At 57.7% G+C, this 22,982-nt stretch overlaps 1 protein-coding gene across 4 annotated transcripts in view; it reads right to left on the bottom strand.

Annotated features, from left to right (window-relative positions):
• The window catches only part of STARD8 (StAR related lipid transfer domain containing 8), an 86,639-nt gene that overhangs the window by 42,264 nt on the left and 21,393 nt on the right, over positions 1–22,982 (bottom strand). For 2 of the 4 annotated variants that reach the window (XM_063345976.1, XM_063345979.1), the window contains one exon: positions 22,291–22,324. In XM_063345976.1, coding sequence (XP_063202046.1) covers positions 22,291–22,324 — 34 coding nt within the window. Of the gene's footprint in view, positions 1–8,078; positions 8,161–8,290; positions 8,545–22,290; positions 22,325–22,982 lie in introns of those variants that run through there. The other 2 variants (XM_063345982.1, XM_063345980.1) reach the window with 2 other exon arrangements.

Here is a 22,982-nt window from a genome sequence, read left to right on the forward strand (position 1 = left end):
CCCACATGCCTCAGACCCTCAGGGAGTCTCGAGGTGATGTGAGAGGAGCCTCCTGCCAGAGGTCCCTGTGTCCTTGCACCATCACCGGCTCTCGAGCAAAAATGGTCCAAAATCCATAATCCAAACTCAAACTCTCTTTGTGATAAGGAAAGCCCTGAACCCTCAAAACAGGCTCACAGCCTGGGACCTGCTCTTAATTTTGGGTAAACGGCTCCACTCCCCAAGCCGCCGGGCAGAGGAGGAACTCGCATGGTTGTTCGTGTTACTTGAGGTCCTGCATCGCCCCGTGCAGCTGGGGAGGCTGGGGATGGGGGCTGCACCCACGCCTCCCCCTCCCCACCCCGACCCCTTCTCCAAGAGCCCTCCGGTGGGGTGCGTTAGTCCCACCTCGTCCCACCTACGATGCTCCTTAAGGAGGTGTGCTGTGCCGTCCCGCAGCCAGAAATGCGTTTCCCGAGCTTCCCGCAGCGGGCAGGGATGGAGTCCCCACGTGGAAACAAACCGCCGTTAGAAAGCAGCAATGACAAAGGTAAAGTGGCGTGACCCGGGCCAGCCCGCAACCCCCCCCCGGCAACGCCAGCCCCCAAACCCAGCAGCCAGACTGGGAGCAAAGCGACATATGGAGGCTTAAGAAGGACAAACGCTGGTTTCATACCGACATCCCTAACACCAAACACGAGAAAGAAAAACGAGAAGAAATCCAGGAAATCCAAGACACGGAGAGGCAGCTGTCTCGAAACAGTCGGTCAAGGAGGCTCCAAAGCAAGCAGCCCAGCGCGGGGAGGGGAGAGCTCACCCCCCGCCCCGGTCCCTCCTGGGGACCCCAGGCAGCCGATGGAGCATCTGGCATCCCAGGAGAGCCCTCCGACCCACGCGGTGGCACGGGCACTGCCGTGGGCACAGGCACTGCCAGGGCTGCTGGAGAGGAACGGTAATGGGGCAGGACCAATAAATAAAACTTGGTAGCAGGATTCAGTAATGTCCCCCTGCGTTCACAGGTCACAAACTATCTACAGAGAAGGCAGTTCTGTTCTCTCTCTTCTACAGAGGAGAAAGCTGAGGCGAAGTCTCTCCTGAAGCGGAGACAGGAGCAAAGCCAAGAGCACAAGAGCTCAGCTCCCTGAAGTCACAAAAAATCACTTCCCTTGTCACCGGACCGCAACGCCTCCCGAAACGTGCCCCTTCAAAAATGTATACTCAGGGCTTTAAGTCTCAGATGCACAAAGCAGTTTGATACAATTCAGCTGCTGCTGCAAAATGCCTAAAATACTTGTTGCTTTTTATTTTTTTGGTGGTTTTTTTTGTTTCGGTTTTTTTTCTTTTAAGAGCAGCAGCACTGGAAAAGTCGTGCTGCAGAGGTGTGTGCGGGCCCTGGGCGTGGGAAAGGAAAGCAGCGGGGTCAGCCTCCCGTTTGGCTGGAAAGCAAGAGCCTGTCCGCAGCAAAAGCCAAGGGTTGAGCAGGAGATCACGCCTGCCTCCCGAGAAGAGAGACAATTTCTGCTCTGTCCGTGTTTTTTTGCCTTGTGTATCGAGGTATCCGGCATCAGCAGCCCTGATCCCTGCAGGAGAGCCTGGCAGTTGTCCTGGAGTGACAGGACACCAAACAAGTGTCTCCAACAAGTGCTTTGGAGAGCTCTGTAGTCAAAGGACACTTCTGCAAACAGCCAAGCAAGGTCCAAGTGAGCAGTCTTGTTCCTCTGGCTCTGCTGAGACAGGCTGTGCAAGGAAATCCCGTGACCAAGTAAGCATTTTGGTATCTAAAGCCTCTGGAGATGCCCACATGGAAGGCGTTAAGGAAGAGCAAATCATGCAGCAGACCCAGCAGATGTCCCGTCCAGCTGACGGTGGCACTTTTGAGGGTGGCCATCCCCAGCAGCTGAAGTCCGCAGCGATGTGAAGCGCACAGAGGGATGTGCTCGGGGCACAGCCCCGGCCGGACAAGCCAGAGGAGCCCCGAGGGCTTCCACCGCTGCTGCACTGCGCCTGGAACACGTTTTACCGGGACAATAAAAGCACCTCTAAACCTGTCACCGCTGCCGGCAGCACCACGGCAGCCGGGGTTTCACCCCCCTCAGCCTTCAGCGATGGGGAGGAGCGGTGTTGGCCGACAGCCCTGACTGCTGCCCGCGGGGATTTGGGATGCTGCCCCTTCCCTACCCGCTTGGCCCCACGTCCCCGGCGTCCCAGCACCCGCGCTGGCAGAGCACACCCTGCACCAAGCGCACAGCAGCACTTGTAAATCATTTATTTGGACTTGAGCTTCATTTCTGCAGCCCTCTGGTCACGGTACCAGTCCTGTTACAGGATGGGCACCGCTCATCCGTCCTCCTGATGGGATGGGGCCCCAGGAAGACAAACAGCAGGCGCACTGGTACCTTCCTCTGCGATTCCCAGACAGCCGCTGCTGAGCTGGGCTGTAGGCGGAGAACATTTATGCGCCACAGACACTTATGAGGCCATATGACTGTCCGGCAAGAAACGCTCCCTACTCCAAATCAGCAACAAAAGACTAGGATCTGAAACATTTGTAATGGAAGACGAAAAGATCTGGAGATGGGCGCGAGGATGCTGAATGAAACAAGACGGAGGAGAGAAAACGCTGCTAAGGACACATGGGCTTTGCCACGGCCCATCAAGCACACGTTTAGTCTCCCATGAGCCGGAGAAGGCTCGCTGGGATGGAGGGGAATGGGAGGGGACCTGAGCAGGGCAATGGGACACCCCGGCACACAGCAGGTACTGATGATCTGTCTTCTCATATACACAATCTCAGGCATGCTTAGGTCCTTCAAACCTTTTTTGTTTTGTTTTGTTTAAAAGCCCATTATTTTTAACTAGGGGAGAACTACTGCTTCCTAAATTCTTGATACTCCTGAGACACCACCATAGCTCCCAGGGCTTCACCCCAGGAGAAATCACACAAAGTCCATGTCCAGCCCAGCCATTAAGGCCGGTGCGTGCCCACGCCTGGGATGCTCCCACCGGTGGCTCGCACCAGGGACAGCCTCCCCGTGAGGTTTGCTCAGGAAGGGGAACAGTGGCCGTGGGGCAATGCTCTGCCTGGGAAAACGGAGCCAAAACGCCGGCCCTGACTGCCCAGCCGTCCCGCTCTTGCCCAATGACACTGATGAAGCGAGGTCAAGTGCGTTCTGAGTCACCGCTGAGCATCCCTGTCCCACAGCCTCGTGACACCTCTGCCTGCCACAGCCCATGGCCACTTCCAGTTTCGCTGGGCACAGCAGAGGGAATGGACCCCCGGCCGCCCCACGCCAGCCCCTCCCCGAGCCAACCTCCACCTGCAGCCCCGGGAACCGCTCCACCTCCCCCCGCCGCAGCCTGACCTGCTGCCCCCAAGCCCAGCCTTTAGCCCACCGCTTGCAGCAAAGCCTCCTTCTCTCCAGCCCTTTTTTTTTTTAAGTCCTTTTTTTTCTTTAAAGGCTCTTTCTTGTCGTCTCTGCCTGCGTGTCATCCCCCAGCCCCAGGCTGAGCTGCCAGCCACCCCTGTGTCCCCGATGGCATGGCAAGGGGACAGAAGGGGGGCAAGTCCCCTGGTCCCTGAGCTTCACCCCTGCGCAGCCCGCAGTCGCAGGGGAGGCTCGCCGCTCAGGGACGGATGCCTCCACACCTGCAGATTCACTGCCCCGGCTCCACAAACGCCCGGTTCCCGGCTGGCAGCCTGCTGTGGGGCTGCCGGTTTGACCTCGTCGTCTCCCCCCGCCCCCCCCCAAAACACACGGCAGCAGCAGCACCCGGCGAGGGGGTGCGGCGGAAGCGTGTTTTTTGCCGTTCCTAGAAGGAACGGGGGGAGAGCGTGACTCCTCTTGCGCCGTGCCAGACAAAAGGGCATTCAGAAACTGAACTTGTGCCCTTGACAGCAGTGAAAATATTCTTGTAAAACTCATGGCGGGAGGGGGTGTGTGGTGGAAAAGAGAATAGAAAACCCCATCGTGCACCTTCGCAAAGGTCGGAAGCTCCCTGTCCTGCTGCCACCCAGCACACGCTCCCGCGAGCGCAGCCGCCTTCCTTAAATAGTGGCATTAATCATTAGTGCCCCAACGAGCTTTGCACGCAGGGGCATCAAAGCCAGCTCCCACAGGGCGCAGGGAGCCTGTGACCGCCCCGGGAAGCGCAGGCTCTCTGCAGACCCTGTTGCCTGCACATGTTGCAGTCAGATGCTTTTTCGCTCCCAGATAAAGGGCAGGAAATCCCCCGGCACACCCGGGCTCCGGAGCGCTGGGCCCCTTGGGTTCAGCGGCGTGCCATCCCGGGAGGAGCCGACGAGTTCCTGCTCCCAATTAAGTAACGGGAGGCCCAAGCCTCGGCTGCAGGGTCCATGGAAATCCAGATGCTGGCACCGTGCTGCCCTCCTGGGCGTCATCCTGACCACCCCATCAGCCTGGGCATTCCCGTCACATCAGACAGACGGTGGGGCAAGGAAATGGCAGACGTTATATCCACCCCAATGACCGCCCAAGGTCCCGCTGCCTTCCCTGCACCGAGCGCAGCAATGGCAGTCGTGGCAGCAGGCGTTTTCCTGCTGGCTTAGCTCCCAAACCCCGCACGACTGCCAGACCCGGCTGGAAGAGACTCTGCTAGGGACCAGCTGGCATCTCACATAGACGAGGTGTGACACCAAACTGCAGGCTAACCCTCCTGGCCAATAGATTTTGGTAGCCCAGAGCTCCCCCTGAGCAGCGGCAGCAATCCGTGCCACAGACCAGGACATCTCGGTGGGACCTGCGAGATGGACACTGGGGAAGCCACAGACGGGGATGGCTGGTTGGGCCACGGGACAGCGCAAGGGATTCAAGCTGGCAACGTGTCCTCATGCAGTGGGATACGAAGCGGCTGAGCCCCCCCAGGACCCCAAGCTGCTGCGCTTGTGAATGCCCGCTCCCAGTGCCAGCCGTTAACGTTTACTCCGCCTGTAACTGGCACTGGGTGACAAGTGCCCTTTTCTGATAAGGGATCCTTCCAGTAGCTCGACAAACAGCTCTGCCGCCGGGCGAGCGTGCCCACGTGGCACAGCGACCCTGTCGATTATTAACCCAGCGGCAGAGGGAAGAGCAGCGGGTTGGCAAGCCACCCGCCCGCGGGCATCACAGCCGAGCAACCAGGGACGGGGGCTGGATGCCCCGAGACCCCTGGGACCCGCATCCCGGGGTTGGCATCCACTGTCACCCCCAGGGGAGGACCGGGCAGAGGAGGGACGAGCACGGAGCAGGGCAGCGCGAGGCCAGCACCAGTCTGCACCTCCCACGGTCCCTGGTGCAGAACCGTGCAAACAAACTGCCAAATTCACCAGAAAGCAAACTGAGACAACGAAAACCAGCAAGCCATCGCTTCCTGCGCCTAAAAATTAATTTGTAGGAAATGAAATGCAGGAAAAGATCTTGTCTCTTTAAATTTCTGTGCCCAGCCCCGGCAGCCTGGAAAAGTTAATATAATTATCCGGAGGTGACTTTCAGAAAGGCTCGCACAAGAAGGGTTATTGTGGCTCAATCATTAACCGGGCGGGAGACCCCCGGCCTTGCTGGAATGTGGCCACGCGTTGCTGCCGCCGCTGACGGACCTCTCCGGAGCGTGCGGGAGCTCGGCACAAAGGGCGACCAACGGCTCCTCCGCACCAGCCCTGGCCACCGGCCCCGGGGAGGCTCTGGATGCTTTCCAGCACGGCCTTCCTTCCAGCGCTAAATCCAACTGAACACCTCCCTCGGGCTTCCCTGTGCAGCTGGAAGAGCACACGGATGAAGGAAAGTTGAGAAACGAGAAGACCCGAATTCCAGGCAGACGTCCCCACTGCCACAGATGCCTCAGCTCCCACCTCAGCTCGCCCCCGGCAGTGCCGACAGCACGGTTCGGGGTGTTGATGCTCCGGGTGGCTCTGCTCGCTGCCGCAGGACCAGCATGGGCACGGTGTGGGATGGGAGGCCTGGCATGAGCAACGGCATCCCAGCCTTTGCAGCTCGCATGCTGCCCCTGAAAGCCTTTCACACCCACAAGAACCAGCTCAGTTTTCATCCCCGGGCTCTGGCAACACGTTTCACCAAATCCAGTGGGCAGAGGGATGGAGCAACGTCTCCGTTATCAGGCTGGCGGAGATGGAAGAAGGTACCCATGATACGTGATGCGGCGCTGGGCCGGGGAGATGAGCCCTGGAGCAGGGCAGGGGTCCCGCAGGACCCTCCCCAGCTCCCCATCCCACCGGGAGGCCCTTCCTGCCTCCACAGCCCCGCTGCCGATACTCGGAATGTTAAACTCCCACATATATCTGAATGCAAGAGCCCTTCCGAAAAGCATGCAAAGTGCAAATTCAAATCTGCAAACCCTTGTCTCGGGCTCTCAAAAGAATGACCCAGTGTAAGGAAGGAGACTCGGTTCTCCTCTCTACCGGGGGATGATTTACCCTGTTCTCCAGCAGAGTGAAGCCGGGGCAGCTGCTGCTGCCACCAGGCTCCGCTGGGACACGGAGGGGACAGGCAACCTGCCCTCAGCAGCACCCGCAGTGCCTGCAGGGCTCCGGGCTGGGCTCCGTCCGCGCTGGTCAGCTTGTTCCTTGGCTGCAAAGTCACGCAGCAACCTCTGCTACGCCCTCAGGGAAAGGGCAACCTTTCTTTCCCCTGCTGGCCTCCAATTGACTTTGAGAACCTGCAAATCTTTTTGAAATTAGTACAAAAACCAAGGGGAAGTACTGAAGTGCCCTGAGGCACAACCATATTTTGTCCTCTTACGAAACTGAATTGCTGGCAGCCTGTCCCACATATAGGCTCAGGTTTGGACATCTGGGGCAATGCAGGCAAGGAATGCTTAGCAGAAGGACGACTGGATTTATTCAGTCGGGCGTTTATTAGAAAAGTATTTCTCAGAGGAAGCGCAAGTACGCGAGGTGAATGTGAGCACCTCCTCAGAAGCCAGGCTTGATACCTGCTCTGCACTGGGACGTGATGTTTTGTCACACAGGGAAATTACGGATGAGCTTTTGGCGTGAGGGTGGGAGCTGATTTTTTTCCCCTATGAGAATGGAGTGAGGCTGACAGGGTTTGAGCTGCCCGGCTCACTGCGAGGAGAGCAGCGAGGGGCTGCTGCGCCTGCTCCAGCAGCGCTGCTACCTCTCTTAACCGTGTTCCAGTTAAAATGTAAACAGAGGAAAAAAAAAAAAAAGCACATCCATTGATAAGAATTCAAATATGCACAAGGAAAAGAATACAGACTTCTGCCAATAACGTCACGATACGTGCTCTGACATCCTGGGACCGTACCAGGGTCTTTAAAAGAGGCAGCTCCTCTGCCCTCTGCACCGAGGAGCCGTTCCAAATACAAACCACAAAATCAAACACACAAAGAGCTGGTGTTTAAGTTAGCCGCCATCAAACAGTCCCTGAAAAAACAGCCGCTCACCTTGGCAGCACGCTCTGACAGATTACTGCTACTTCACGACGTGACAAACCACGCACGCACTGCAAACCCCATCTGTTTCTACCAAAGACAAAGGTCTCCAAAAGAGACGATGAGCTGGAAACACGTGCCCGTGGTGCCAAAAGCCAGAACGCCGAGTCCAGCCTCCCCCTGCTATAACGCAAGGGCCGGATCCGAAGCCTTGTGACATCAACACGGTTTTTCCATGAACTCACTGGCTCTCTGGATCAGATGGCAAATCTGTGCTTTTCCAGCCACTGATTTAATCGTCAGTAATCCCAGCTAGAGGAGGACTGAAAGGAGCCCTGAGAAAATCTACGCAGTCCAAAACCTGCGGCCAGCCCATTCGCATCCCCCTGGGAGTTTAGCGATGGCTCTGCCGGCAGCGAACAGGTCGGACGCAGAAAGGAGCCAGGCAGCCTCACCCGCCGAACCGGGCAACTCCAATGGAAGGAGCCGGTGGCCTTTCGTCCCACGCGCTGCCGTGACTCAGCCCGGGAATGACGGGGATCCAGTAACAGCTTGAGTATGTCAGGAAACCTGTACCAGCTCCAAGCTTCTCCTCCTCCTCCTCCTCCCCGGCTACAGCAGCAGCCGCCTCGTCCCGGCACCGTGTCTATCAGCACACACAGATAACCGGTGCCGAACAAGAGATAACCCACCTGACAGCATTTTCCTGCCACTGGAAGCAGCTCTATCCGTCAGCGTGGCCTGAGCAGCATCCTCCGGAGCCGCGCTTCACGCTATCTTCCGAAATCTGCCCTCTCTTCTCCCCTCAGCCCTCCACACACACACACACACACACACACACACACACACACAGACACACACACACACACACACTGCCCCGCACAACCGCAGGTTTCTGATTTACCTTCAGGCTCTGCTGCGCCTCCGTCCGAACCGGGGGGGAACGGCCAGGTCCCGCCGAGCGGAGGAGGAAGAGGAGGAGGAGGAGGAGGAGGAGGAGGAAGATGGTGTGTGTGGGGGGGTGGTATGGAGGACCCCTGAGCCCCAGCGCCGCCGCGGGCAGCGGGCGGGCTCGGGCCGGTGCCAGCCGCGGCTCCGGCCGTTGTCGGTGTGATCGCGGCGGCAGGTGCGGGGTTGCGGCGGGGGGCCCGGCCCGCCCCGCTCCGCTCCGCTCCGCCCGCCGCCCCCGGGGCCCGCCCGCCGCCCGCCCCTCTCCCGCCCCGCCGCCCCCGGCTCCCCCCGAGCGCCCCCGGCTGTCGCAGGGACCGGCGCCCCGCCAGGGACAGCCCGGCTCAGCAGCACCCGGCGGCGCCCCGGAGCCAAGGGGGACCGAAGCGCTGGTCCCCAGGGCTGTTGTCGCCGCAGGGACAAGCCAAACCGCGGAGCCACGTCGGCTGCAGCCAAGGGAAGGGGTTGTCACCACGCGTGTGGAACCCAGCACCGTCCCAGACCCCGGCTATGGCCCCCAGTGCACCTCCACGCCGCACCCGGCCCCCCCTCCGTCCAGCCATCTCCCCCCCTCCGCTTCCAGACCGGCAGCACCAACTGTCCCAGCCCCGGCTTCGCTGTGAACGCGCCGGATCATGAGCTCGGGGGCTCCAGGACGGGGACACCAAGCAGCTGCAATGTCCCCCACTGGGCTCAGCATGCATGAGGGTCTCTCGGGCTGTTTTCCCCCCCAAAGACAAGCCCCAGGATAGTTTTTGGACAGATGCCTGGCTATCTCCATGCCCATCAAACCAAGCAAGTGGCAAAAGCAGGGGTGCCAGCCTCAGCAGGACACCGAGAGGAGCAGAGAGGCTGCTCCTATGGGACTTGTTTCCCCAAAATCCCCCTCACGCTGCAGGGGATTTTCTTGTTTGGTAGTTACTCCTCCGACAGCACAGGGTGAGGAAGACCCTCTCCATGTCCTGTCTCACAACCTGGATCCCAGACCCGTGTCATGTCAGATGGAACCAGCCAGAGGCTGTTTACAAGAAGGTGAAAAAGAAAGTGGGAGACAGGGTCTGGGATAGAGGGGCTAAGAGAAAAAAACAGTGTTTAAAGTGGACTCGAAGGAGGAATTTTTTGGTGAGAAAAGGGAGGCAAAAAAAGGCTGGAGGTCAGGAAGCACCAGCCTGAGCATGGAAGGAGAAGCAGGGAGGAGGCAGAGTGTGAGACAGAAAACGGGACACTGGGCAACGGGCTTGACGGCGACCACACAGGGCACAGATGCAACAGAAGACAGGCAACAATTTGGGGTGGGATGACCAGAAAAGCAGGGGGGAGACCAGGTACATTGCAGGGAGGCCAAAAACCAGCTTTTCTCTTGAAATTATCAGTTAGATGGTTGCCCAAGCACCATAACATGTGAGGATCAAGGGAAAAAATGGAGGATTTTTTTTCCATTGTTTTCACAGTCTGAGAGGCTTTTGATGCACATCGCCTTCCTTCCTTCCCCAGCCCCAAGCTCCTGACCCTCCTCCCACCAGTCTCCGGACTGCCTCTGCCTCTGCCCCCCCCCCCACTCCCGCTGCAGCCCCTCAACCAGCCGCCCGTGGCTACAGCCCTGGAGGAAGGGGCTCTCAGCAACAAGCCTCTCAATGCGGCCGTTGTTGACTGGAAAGTCTTCATACAGCTTTGTGCGAGGGAGCCTCTCGCCAGGCAGGGACCGGGGAGGGGGGGTGGGTGGGTGGGGGGGCACCGAGGGCTTGCTGGAGAGCAAGCAGCTGGTGCCACCCCCGCGGTCAGGCATGGCGAAGGGAGCAGCTGTTGATCTGCACTGGTGGGGATCAGTGGAAGGCCAGTACAACAAAGGAGTGATGGAGGCAGCAAGCACCCCGCTGAAGAGCTGGAGGGGTCAGAGTGCGTGTGTGGGGGGGCAGTATCAGGAACCCAGATGAGACTTGACCCCCAGAAGTACCAACATCCACGAAGCGCTGCTCCCCAGGAGCTGGGGAGGGTGACAGAAAGGGATGGAGCGGGAGCAAAACCTCTGGAAACGGACAATGAGTGCAAAGCCACAGGGTGCTGACCACCGAGCCAGCGTCCCAGGGGACAGCCGGGATGGATATTTCTGGCCACGTAAGTGGGAAAGGGACAGAAAGGGAAAGACGTGGCACCGTTCCCAGAGTGAGGAGCATGGTAAGGGCAGAGCTCACAACGCTTTCTGCTGCCACGGGCTCGCCTGGGGCTCGGCTCCCACCCGGCACCGCAGTGGGACAGAGCCAGGCACCAGTGCCCGGGCGGCCCCAGCGCCACGGTGATGGCCAGTGGAAAAATCACTCCGCTCAGAGAAGGATTTCAAGCATTTTCCACTCATTTCCTCATGCAAAGCGGGAACGGGGAGGGTGTGGGGGCAGAGAGGCAGGAAATCTCCCGGAGACGCTGAGCTATAAACAGGCGGCAAAGAGGGCAGGACCAAAGCGGCCGGTCCCACGCGGACCCTGCTCACACCAGGAAAGCCGAGGCCGCGCTGCCAGGGCGGATGCTGGGAGGAGCAGAAATCGCGCATACCGCATGCTCCCCCCGTGCCGCCCCATGAATGGGCCGCATTCACACCCGGCGATATTAATAGTTGCCAGCGTATTGCCGAGGAATGGCGGAGCGCCGGCCGCCGGCTCGCCTTCGGGCTGCCCCGCCGCCTGCACAAGGCAGCCAGTGTACGCGTGTGCACACGCGCATCCTCGCTCGGGGCGCCCAGCAACAGGGGTTAACGCTGCCCGCGGAGGAGCTGCCGAGCAGAGGGATGAGGGATGAAGAGCCTGGAGCACGCTGCCCACCCAGGAAGGGCAGGGAGGAACTGGGGCTGCCGGCCAAAGCACACCCCGGGGGGCTGGAGGTGCCCTGCCCGGCCCCCCGATAACCACACAGCCAGCGGAAAGGGGCTGGTTTAGGTGGCCCAGAGGGCATCGCTGAGAAAGAATAGGAAAAAAATCCAACAAAGACCGTTTTGGGCTGGCTGAATACTAGAAAAAAACGTCAGGAAGGTTGAACAGGCTGGGGAGCTGCCTCCTCCTCCTCCTAGCAGGGGAGGTAGGGGGCACCCGGCTGCTTGGGACACCCAGACCTAAACCCAGGAAAGCTCCGGTAATGGGTTCAAAGGAATAACCTTGGCCAGGTCCTTAGAGGGGACCGTAAATGGGACCTCAGAAGAGCTGCGCTCACCCCAACGCACCCAAACAGGGCTGAGCGAGCGGAGCCATCTCAGCCACAGGCACCCGGGGAAAGCGGGATTAAATCCTGATCCTACCTGTAAAGAGCAGCACGTGCAGACATGGCCCAGCCCGTGCCGCAGACCTGAGGTCAAGGCATTTTCGGGTAAATCTGTCCGTGCTGCCCGCTCTGCAGCCTGACTTCTGCCGCCCGTCGCTGCCTCCTCGCCTGCCAGCGCTCAAAACCCTTCCCTGCTCTGGACGAGGGCCAGAGGGAAAATCGGCCGGGCCACACGGCAGCTACGGACGAAGGCTCTTTTTGAGGGATACATCGCGCTGAGGGACACACGCTGAACACCTCTGCCGGGGCTGGGGAGCTCAGACAGCACTGACGCTGAAAAAGACCGATTATTTGGGCTGGATGCGCAGTTCCCCGGATTAAACACTCCCCAGCAGCCCAGGACAGAGCACCTCCAGATGTAAAGGGCACGCGGACACCCGTGTCGTATCTCGTCGAGCCTGGGGGGGGGCAAGGGGATGCTTCCACCCCCGAGGGGCTTCCCTAGGCTCCAGAAGGAAAGCCAGGCTCAGCTGATAGGAGCTTGAAGAGGCAAAGGCGTCCCCCCTCTCTGTTCTGCTGCAGCCTCTGATCGGGTCCCATCAGACCTGCGACCCCTCTGAGGGATTAGCCCCCGGGTGGGGGGAAATGGGGAGATGGACAGGCGGGTCCGTCACTGGCAGTTTTCTGTAAAATTCACCAGCCATTTGCCATAAGGCACCCAAAGCCCCCGCACCGCCCCGGCCACCGGCAGCGCATCCCCCACGCGTGACCCCCCCCCCCACACCACCACCCCCCCGCCCCAACCACGGCAGCGGAGTAGGAACGGGCGCCCTCTGCTGGCCACGGCACGCAACACCCCCCCCCCCGGCCAAATGAAAACAGCCTGGAAAAGTCAGAGCAAAGCAAGCAAAACGACTTAAAGCAGGGAAAAAAAAAATATCACATGGATCCATAGGAAAAGCATCTTTTCTCCAGCTGACCACCCACCGCGAAAGGAAAACCCACGCCCCCACAGCGAACAAACACATCCTGAGCAGCCCCGAGATGGCCATTATCTGCTTCTCTTTTTCCAACAACCAACATAAACAGGAGGCAAAACCAAAAATGTTAACTTTTCTTTCAGGTGTATAAATAAAAACCGACCACAGAAAGGAACAAACCAGAAGTGGGTGTTCTGGGGTAAATCTATTCACAAGCACATGCTCGGGGGACTCTTCCTCTGCTGGTGCAAGTGTTATTCCCGTTTCATGGTTTTCCACTGCCACGGATGAAGAGCAGGAGAAGCCCGTGACATTTTCACGTGAACCATCTTCATCCAGGTCTAACCCCGTGTCAGAGCGGGGCCCAGCCTGCCCTTGCCGCCCTCTCCCACCTTGGGCTGCCCGATTTATTTCTCCCTCCAGCCACCCAACGCGGAACGCTTGTTCGCTTTTCTCAATCCCCAGCTATGAAAGCAGCCACCCACACTGCTGCCACCGCAGCCCTTGGGACCTCCGGGTCCCCGGTAAAACCCCCACGAGGAGCCCCACGCCAAGCAGAGCATCCCCCCACACACCTGCAAGCGGCAACACCCCCCCCACCCAGCGGGTCCTGCTGGGGGGTCTCGCTGCAGCAGCGCAGGTGGGTTTGTACCCTTACATGGATGTGTGCAGGGTACCGGGGTGTTATTCATAAAGAAGGATACCCATAAACTCAATTTGGCATTGAGTATCCTGCTCAAGACCCTGGTGGATGAGAAGCTCAACATGAGCCAGCAACATGAGCTTGCAGCCCAGAGAGCCAACCGCATCCTGGGCTGCATCAAAAGAAGTATTGCCAGCAGGTGGAGGGAGGTGATTCCACCCCTCTGCTCCGCTCTGGAGAGACCCCACCTGGAGTACTGCGTCCAGCTCTGGAGCCCTCACCACAAGAAGGACATGGACCTGTTGGAGCGAGTCCAGAGGAGGCCACGGAGATGCTCAGAGGGCTGGAGCCCCTCTGCTGTGAGGACAGGCTGAGAGAGCTGGGGGGGCTCAGCCTGGAGAAGAGAAGGCTCCGGGGAGACCTTAGAGCCCCTTCCAGAACCTAAAGGGGGCCTATAGGAAGGACAGGGAGGGATTCTGGATCAGGGAGTGTAGTGATGGGATGAGGGGTAACGGCTTTAAACTGAAGGAAGGTAGATTCAGATTGGATATTAGGAAGGAATTCTTTGCTGTGAGGGTGGTGAGCCCCTGGCCCAGGTTGCCCAGAGAAGCTGTGGCTGCCCCATCCCTGGAGGGGTTCAAGGCCAGGTTGGACGGGGCTTGGAGCAACCTGGTCTGGTGGGAGGTGTCCCTGCCCAGGGCAGGGGGGTGGGACTGTATGATCTTTAAGGTCCCTTCCAACCCGAACCATTCCAGGATTCTATAACGGCAAGCGGGAGAGGAGCTGCCTGCTCCTCCTCTCGTGCCCACTTCAGGACGGCTCTGCAGCTCAGATAACCCAGCAACCGCCTTCACCCCATCCACCCTGACCCCAGCCCACCCTCACTGCACCCCTCCTGCGAGGAGGTCAGGCTCAACAGCGGGAAGCCAAGGAGGAGGAAGGGGCCAAGAGCCAGCCCTGGCCTCTCCTAGGACGCCTCTGGCACCGCGGGGATGCTGCAGCACAGGTCTCGGCACAGGGTCAGCACCAGCGCCAAGGGAGCAAGCTGGCTCCAGCCAAGAGGATAAGGATGGCTTCAATATCCTTGTTTACAAGAGGAAAACTGGGGGAAAGAAGTTAACTGGCACACACAAAATGGCAGATGGAGCCGGTGCCGCCAGCTGCACGAGTCCAGCAGGCAGGATTTCACCAATACTGAATTCCCCAGCTTCCAAGGGAGGAGGGCGAGAGTGAGGAAAAGAGAAACTCAGAGACATACGCACAACAGCATCATTCATGGGAGCTGATTTTGTGCAACAAGGGTCCTGTGTCTGGCCCACAGCTCTAGGCAATTAAAACAGCAGCCACAGATCTCAAAGAAACAGCAGGAATTTAGCTGAGGAATCCGGATTATGTGGCCACTGCTGAACCAGAGCAAAAAGCCTCCAGCTCCTGGAAGGTAAACACGTTGGTGTGCAATGAGAAGCAGCGACCAGCTCAATTACCCCGATTGTTTCTGCCTCACCCACCCATGCCGGAGCCTCTTCACGTTTCATCGAGGGGGAATTACTGCTGCAGGTCCCCCCCCTCCATGCAAACGGTACCACCAAGGGGATGGTGAAGAACCAGGTCCCCCAGTCCACACATGGACTTTGCCCCAGCAGGCAGATAGAAGAGCAGCCTGGCAGAGGAGATGGCATTGTGTTTGCCATCAGGGGGTCACAAACGATGCTAACTACTGCAGGTCTGCTACAGGGGGGTGCAACGAACCGGAATGGTTTGTTGTCCCAGAGATAACGGTGGTGGTTTGCAAGTCTAAGCCTTGGGAAGCACGTACAGGGTTTATCAGGACAAGTGAAAAAAGATAAGATGCTGATTAATCTCTTGGGGATCTTACTGGCTCAGCTTGCTCCTGGGAGCAACTACGGACCCTCTGGAGGGGATTTGCGGCTCTGCTCCCAGCTCTTGTGCAGATTGTCCCAAAAAACCTTCCGCCCCCCTGTCCCCTACCCCGTTGGGCTGACAGCCCCTGGCTACAACTCACCCCAGCACGCCAGCAACCGGGTGGGCAATGTCACCAGCACGGGGTCTGGCAGTGGGAACTCTGGAAAACTCCATTTTCCCCTCACCTACAACAAACTAAACTGACCTCCCCATCCCTGAGGAATAACTCGTGTCCACCCAGTGCATTTTGGGCCGTTCCCAAAGGGATCGTTTAACAGCAGGAGGAACGAGTCTCTGGGCAGGTACGAGATGTAATTCTTCACTGAGCGTCACAGCTGACCGAGAAGCCGAGCCACGGTGGTTCCCCTTTCACACAACCCAAAATAAATCGCTTTCAGGATTGTTATCCACACACCATTACCACAGCTGTCTTTAACGGACACGTCAAACCAGTTTTAGGACCGGAGTTCCAAATGACGAAAAATTCCTTAAGCATTTTAACATTCTTAATACCGAGACTGATACAAGCATCGTTAAGACACTATCGAATACAAAATAATGCCTTTTTTTTGATGAAAAGCATGGGGTTCTTTTTTCCTGATGGTCTCTCAGGCAGGTGATCTACTCGGGACAGACATCACTTGGCTTTGGGACCCCCAGCTCCTCACCCACCAGGAGATGGGCTCAAAATGATGCTCCCTGCCCTCCATCGCTCCCAGAATATTCATTTCACCCCAGCGTTTTCAGGAGCAAAGAGGGAGACCAGGGGCTGCAGTAGCATGGGGACGTCCCTGCTCTGTCACACCCCGAACACACCGAAATACAGACCCTAGTGCGGAGCTGGCGAACAGAGCGGGGTTAGTACCTGCAATATTAAAGCGACAAGGATGAAGGCTCTACCTGAGACAAGCACTCTTACGAGCCATTATAAACACATTGAACCTCACCACCGCTGCAGGTTTCAGCAGACGCGATCTGTCCCTCCTGCCGTACCAGAAACGCCCTTATCAGCCTGCTCAGACGGAGCGGGCAGCAGAGACACCGGGCCAGAACATCACCAAATTCGCACTATTTTAGATCAAGAGGAAAGCAAAACCCCCGGCCCCTCTTGGCCCACCTTCTCAGGCCCCACTCCGACTTTTGCATCCCACCTGCGTTGACTCTCGTGAAGCCCACCTTCCACCGGCAGCCCCATCTCAGTCCTTCCCATCACTATGTGCAGCAAACGCTGTTTCCTCAGGCACCCCCCGTAGCCCTGGACCAGGCTGGGCTGACCCCCCCCCGCCCCAGCAGACAGTGAGGCTGGTCCCCCTCCTCCCCATCCCACGGGCTGAGATGCGGAGCAGTGAGGAAGAGGAGGAAGAGGAGCCGGGGGGGGGCTGTTTTCAGGTGTCAAGGTCGATGCGATGGTGACTCGCCCGTTCCACATTTCAGCTCCATCCACCTAAAACTGAGTCAGCAGCGGTCTGGTCCCACACAGCATCAGCGTACCCGGGAACGCTCTCGCTCCCTGCCTGCCCTCCCGAGGGCGGGTTGGGATTCCAAGCGCTGCGGACATTTCAGGCAAGATTGAGAGGCTCTTCATGAAGAAAAGAAGGAATTGACATGATCAGACTGGCCTGCAAACACCTCGCACATTATTTTTTTTTTCCCCCACCTGACCTCTCACGCTTTGAAAAGAAAACCACAGGAGTATTACAAAGCACCCACAAAGGCCGTGTTTGCTTGCACAGCCCGGAGCCTCCTCCGTTTACAGCAAAGTTCTCTCCAGAATTACAGATGGATCATTCCAGACACGGGAAAACGTTACCTCTCTTTGCATCTTTAATGCCGCTGACATGTCAAAGAAAAACCATTGTACAGACAAACCTTTCTGTTAGTTTTCAATGTGTTTTCTCATTATAACTTCAGGGAAGTAACCACACTCGAAACTTCCCTCGCCATCCTTTTGGCCTCGGGCAAACTACCCAGAGGCTGCAGATATAAACGTACTTTCTTGCCCGCAATTTCTTTCCAGTCTGTCTCCATCACTTCTTGCTGCCGTGGGACAAACTTGGCGACATACTGGGCACAAGGCGGCCAAAGGGGGCCTTTTCCCAGCTCCTTTTCTGCACTTCCCAAGCGCCCCGCAGCCCAGCTGGCACGAGGAAAAACCCTCTCTCTAGCCAAGGCTCTTCCTTTCTGCCCTTCAAAGAAAATCACCCAATTCGTGATAGGATCCTGCTGTTACAAGGGGAGAATCTGCATTTTGTTAGCTACAGGAAACAGAAAAACTTCCAGACCCTGAAATTAAAGCCCCAGAAGGAGCTGAGCTGGGGGATGGGGATCAGCGACTCCAGCCGTTGCTGCCTTTCAGAGTCACAGAAAATTTTATAGGCAAAAAGGGAACAAAGACAAGAAATGGCTTCATTTCATGGGCCGGAGGGGCCTCACGCCTCTGACAAATAGTTTCCCCACCATCATGTATTGGAAAAACTGAAGTGTGGCCAAGTCAGTTTTGATTTTCTTTTGAAGTTTGTTTTTTTTTTTTTTTCCTCGTTTCACGTTTTCGCCTTGTTTCTCGGGAGCCAGTCACGGCGGCAGGAGCGCTCCGCAGCCTGCCCGTCCCTCGGGGCGGGGGGAAAGGGTGGGAAAGGTGGGGGGTGATCCATCAGCCTTCAAATTTTTTGACAAAATAATAAAGAGGTGACAAGACAACAAACCAAAAGTGTTTAAAATTTCGGTAGGTCAAGAGATTAACAGGAGTTCCTTGCACGGACGGATCACTTGCCGTGGAGGTGCCTGTTAATTAACCAAGGATGTAATTATACACATGGCTTCGTGGATTAATATGCCCAGCACAGCTCTGAGAAATGTGTTTTATCGAAACTGTGCGGAAGGCACCTCCCTGTAAATATCCCCAGGTGGAGACCCCCGGGGGACGGGGGGGAATGTCACAGCCTCGGCTCTGCCCAGGGGCTTTAGCGCCAGCCTGCCTCCCAGGGGAAATTAAACCAATATGGATAAATACGTCTCAAAGAGCTCCGCGGTTCAAAAATCACCTCAAGGCTTCACCCAGGAGGCTGAAAAGGAAACGCTGGAGATGGTGCCTGGAGCCTGAGGAGATGCTGTGCCCCGCTCCCGAGAAAACACCTGACGGAAAGAAGCACAAACTGTTTGTTTGCTCTCAAGCTGCCCTGGAAGGGTGATTTTTAACGCGTAAATTCTTGTTTGGGAAATATTCCTTTAAATTTTTTTTAAAAAAGTTTTCAGTACCGAGAACTAATCACAAAGCATTTTGACACTAGCTGGGGGGATCGATTCCCAGTGGCAGGAGAGTGCCTACAGTAGGGTCACAGAGGCTGTAACAGAAGGAAAATGAGAATGTTTGAGAAACGGTTCTCTTCCTTCATGGAAAATACCCAAAAGTGGGGCAGAGCTCGCCCGAGCGCGGGTTGGGTGCTGCTGCTCCCAGGCCAGCACCCGCGGGGCTCTGGGACGGGGGCTGCTCCCGGGGGACCTGAGGTTACTCGGGGATGGAGGTCAGCGTTTCAGCGTGATTCACCAGCCGAGCCCGAGACTGACCCCGTGGGCGGGCAGGGAAGAGGAAGAAGCAACGGAGAATCCCTTTCATCACATGTCACACCAAGCCCACTAATAATCACATTCACTTCAGCTTTTTGACTTCCTACCTCTTCGACCGGGATCCAGACCCGTGACCGCATTTTCCACCACGTATCAGGCAGCGATTTCTCCGGCACTTGCAGAAGTCCCCAGAAACGGGTCCCCGCAGCCACATCCACCATCCCACCCCCTGCCTTCAAGGTCCTCTCCCTTGCATGGATGCTGCGGCCAGAGCGCAGCCCCGGGGTGCTGGTCCCCGCACCCCCCGCAGCAGCCACCCTGCCAGCCCCCCCGCCCCCCTCTCTCTCTTTCAGCCTATTCAAGCAATGACAGAAAACCAGATCCCAATCCCCCTTTTCTCCCCCGATAAACAGGGCACCAAACGTGCAGGCACACGCCAGGCGAGGAACGAAGGGCTCGTGCTCGGGCTACAAACCAAGAGAACGAACAGAGGAGATTTTTCATGTATAGAGAGAAAAAGAATAACTCAGCTGTGACAACGTATCAACAACAAGCTAAATTTAGCGGGTTATTTTCGGAGATCCAGATGCTGGGTAAATACAAACCTTATTATTTCACGCAGGGGCAAAAGTTCAGCCGAGTCCCCTGTGTTTGTTTTCTCTATTATTTCACCATGTACAGTCGCAGAAGCCCACTTTTGAAATACTGTATAATATCACCGTTGCCTGGCTGCACTGAAGGAAGCCATCAGCTCAGTCCCTGTCCCCTGGCAGTTAGAGGAGGCCACGGCTTAATGACATTTGCAGGGCAAATGACAAATGACATCCCCATCCTACTTTTGGCAGAGGGCTGATGCTGCTCTCGGCAGGGATTTATTCGGAGGATGCAGTTTTGGCGTGCACGGCCGGTGTGCGAGCCTTTCCTTTCTGCTTTGTCCAGAACAATACATGGGAAATGAATGTCAGAGGGGAAGCGGAGGGTTAGGAAATCCATGGAAACCCGGCCCCGGCTGGGACTGCTCCAGCGGGACGGCTCGGTGCGGCACTGTGTCCGCAGCGGGGTTGCAGCAGGAGGGGGATGCTGCCGGGAGGAGACGGAGTCCCCGTGTGTGCTCCTGCTGAGACGTTGCCTCCAAGAAGGCGGGTGAAATCCGAGGGGTCTTCCAGCATTACTCCTGAGGCAGCTGCGCACGGCAGACCCAGCTATTTTAATGAGAGAGGGGAGCAGCAGCGGCTTTGTACAGCAGAACCAACTCAACCCTGCCTCGTGCCGTTGTCTTGAGAGCTGAGGTCTTCTTGGTGCCTGCCCCAAAGGGGTTAGAAGATCGCCAGGGAAGGGAATGGTCTCTCCTGAGAACACTGAGTGTTTCCTTAAGTGACCCCCATTTGTCAGAGCCTCTTCTGGGGACGGGCAGCCAAGAGGACAGCAAGTGACTGCCTCCTCTCAGAGCTTTAAAAACCCCAGCAGAGGGTATGAACCTCTGGCGGGCTTGCTCCAAGTCCAGTGTAATTCCCATGAAAAGGGAAGCTTCGACCACGCTCCACCGGGCTTCACGCTGGGGGGCCAGATGCTGCTGCAGATTGCGGTGAGGCTGAGTAGCCCGCTACGGCTCCAGTCCACGCCTCCAATCACAGGTGACAAATCCTTTGGTGTAAAACCGCTCAGCTGCTCACGTATGTGAGGGCTCCTGCTCCTCCTGCCCTCAGACCCCTACATGAGCATGACGCTGAGGTGGCTGAGCATCCCTCCAGCAGCATGGAGACCGTCAGGGCTGGGACACGGACACGTGGCCAGGAAGGAGCGGGCTGGGATTGCTGTGAATGCAGCTGAGCCTTTACCAAGAGAGACTTGGATTTTACAGGTAGTTTTAGCCAAGGGGAAAAAACCCTATAAACAAAATTCCCCCAAAAATCCAGCCATGGATGTGATCTGCAGGAGTCTTCCCTGCCCCTTCCCTTGCACAGAGCTCTCTACCCCTTTTTAACAAGGTCTTGGTGTTGATGTTGTTAATCTCTTCCGCAAAAGGACAAGAGAGACCGCCCAGGATGACCTCTGGAGCTCCCTTCACACAGCACTTTTTGTTTCCCAGAGTTTTCCTGGGCTCCGGGGCTCCTGCACCAGCTGGGCTCGGAGCTCACCTGACCCTTACATGGATGAAAAACATGAGGCTGGGTCGTTGCCCTCCAGTTAGGGCAACTGCTTGGAGATCCCTGGGCACATCCCATGGGTTCCCTGCAAGGCGGCGTTTCCCTTTTCACCGCGCCGAAGCTCCGGCCGGCAGCACCGCTCCTCCCCGCCTTCGCGGCTCTTTGAGAGCCACCATCTGTGGGGCCGGTTTTGAGCTCTGTGCCGAAAGCAGAGGGGCTGACACGGGGCCGAGGAGCGATCCAGGGTCCCTCCGCCACGAGCTAGTGGCACAAGCTGGCCAGTTTACTGCTGGAGGTGTCACGGAGCAAAGAGCCTCCATGACACCGACCAGTGAAATTAAAAAATGCAGGACCTCTCCCCGTCTTGCCCACCAGCTGGGACACGCTTGGCAGCGGGGCTGTTTCTGCGGGGTCGAGCACAAGGACAAAGCGAGATCCGGAGCCTTTCTCCACAGCCATCAAAGCATCAGCCGGGACCAGCAATGCCGTTTCACACAAGTCTGGCAGCGGGGCCCTGCCGTCTTCTTAAAACATGCAGCTGGCTGTGCCCCATCCAGGAGCCCCCAAGCTTCTGTCCCCATCCTTGATCCAGCCTCACAGGGACACACCACCACCTCCTCCTCCTCCTCCTCCACCTCTTTCACCTCCTCCTCCTGCAGACCTCCACCAGCCTCCAGCCTCCCCAGCACCCACGAACCCCCCCTGGCAGGGTGGGCCTGACCCCCAACCTCTCCCCCCAGCTTTGCAGAGGGACGGTTAGGGCAGAAGCAACCCGCGGACACATTCACAACAACCACGGATCAGCCAGGAGCTGCGCTGCCATTCCCTCCTGCCTGGCTGTCACCGGTGAGACATCTCAATCACACAACGCTGAGGGGGCTCCAAGCCGGGGGGAGACCCTCCTTCTTACAGCCCGGCAGTCTCAATGCCTTGGAGCTCCTAATGAGCTTATCTGTGGAGCACAAAGTTGTTTGCAACAAAGAAGAGGGGAGCTGGAAAGGAACGGGAAAGCAGCCGAGCGGCTGCGGGCTGGGCTGCCCTGGTTGAAGGGCTGACGGTGTCGGCACAGCACACACACGCCGGCGAGGAGACCCGCTCCGCTCCGCGGGGCCTCTCCGCACACACAGCAGCCGGGATTTCATGGCACTGACTGGTGATTAGCGCAACACACGGCCAAGCCACGTTTGCAGCCGGGGTGGGGAAAGGATGGGGCGAAGGAGGGGCTGGGCACGTCTTGGGGGGGTCCCTCCTGCACCCTTGGGTGCCCTGGCCGGCACTGCCTCACACCGGCTGCCTTTGCTGCCCCTTTGAAAAACAACAGTTTGGGGGAAAACTCATACTGCTGGCAGAAGAAACCAGAAGCCCAGCAAGGGGACGGCACTCCTCATCTCATAACCCCTGCCCACCCCACAGCCGCAGTATTCCCGCCCCGGAAAACATTGTCACGGCTTACCTGCATCTTTTTTATCTTCTAGCAATGTGAAACACTGTGGAAAAAAGAAAAGAAAAAAAAGAACATAAATCATTTTTTTAATCTTTTTGATTTGTACATCCATGGCCTCCCACTACTCGTATCTGGGCTCGGTCCCCACTCCAGCCTCCTCTCTCCAGGGGAGGAGCTGGGACCAGCAGTGCCCGCTCCATCTCTGAGGACATGCAGAGCCCTAGCAAAGGCTTGGCCCAAGGCCATCAGACCCACTGGCTTTAAAACATCCGTGCCAAACATGGCTCAGAGCACTGGGCAAAGGCGGTGTGCCCAACATGTGCCCACCACCGTGGCTTCGTGCCTGCTGGAAGCCATCAGAGGAGGAGCAGCAGCCGGGACCAGGGCCTCTGCATCCCTGGGGCAGGTGAGGGAGCTGGGGAGAGCGGGAGGGATGGAGAAACGGACCTTTCTGCCTGACAGCTTGAAAGGGATGCTGCAAAATTGCGGGAGAGAGGACAGGTAGGCAGGCAAGGGATGTCGGATCCATGGCAAGGGATCAAAACAGAGGTTTCGGAGGATGCGGTCTGTTCCCCCGAGCGTGCAGACCACGGTGCTCTGCTCTGAGCCGCGGTGCCGCGGGTGACACCCGTGAGCCACCCGCACACTCTGCATCACACCCGGGTCTGCCCCCACGCTGGAGCCGGGTCTGGCTCTGGGCG

Source organism: Chroicocephalus ridibundus, chromosome 9 (assembly GCF_963924245.1).
Source record: "Chroicocephalus ridibundus chromosome 9, bChrRid1.1, whole genome shotgun sequence".
In the NCBI taxonomy this organism is placed as follows: Eukaryota; Metazoa; Chordata; class Aves; order Charadriiformes; family Laridae; genus Chroicocephalus; species Chroicocephalus ridibundus.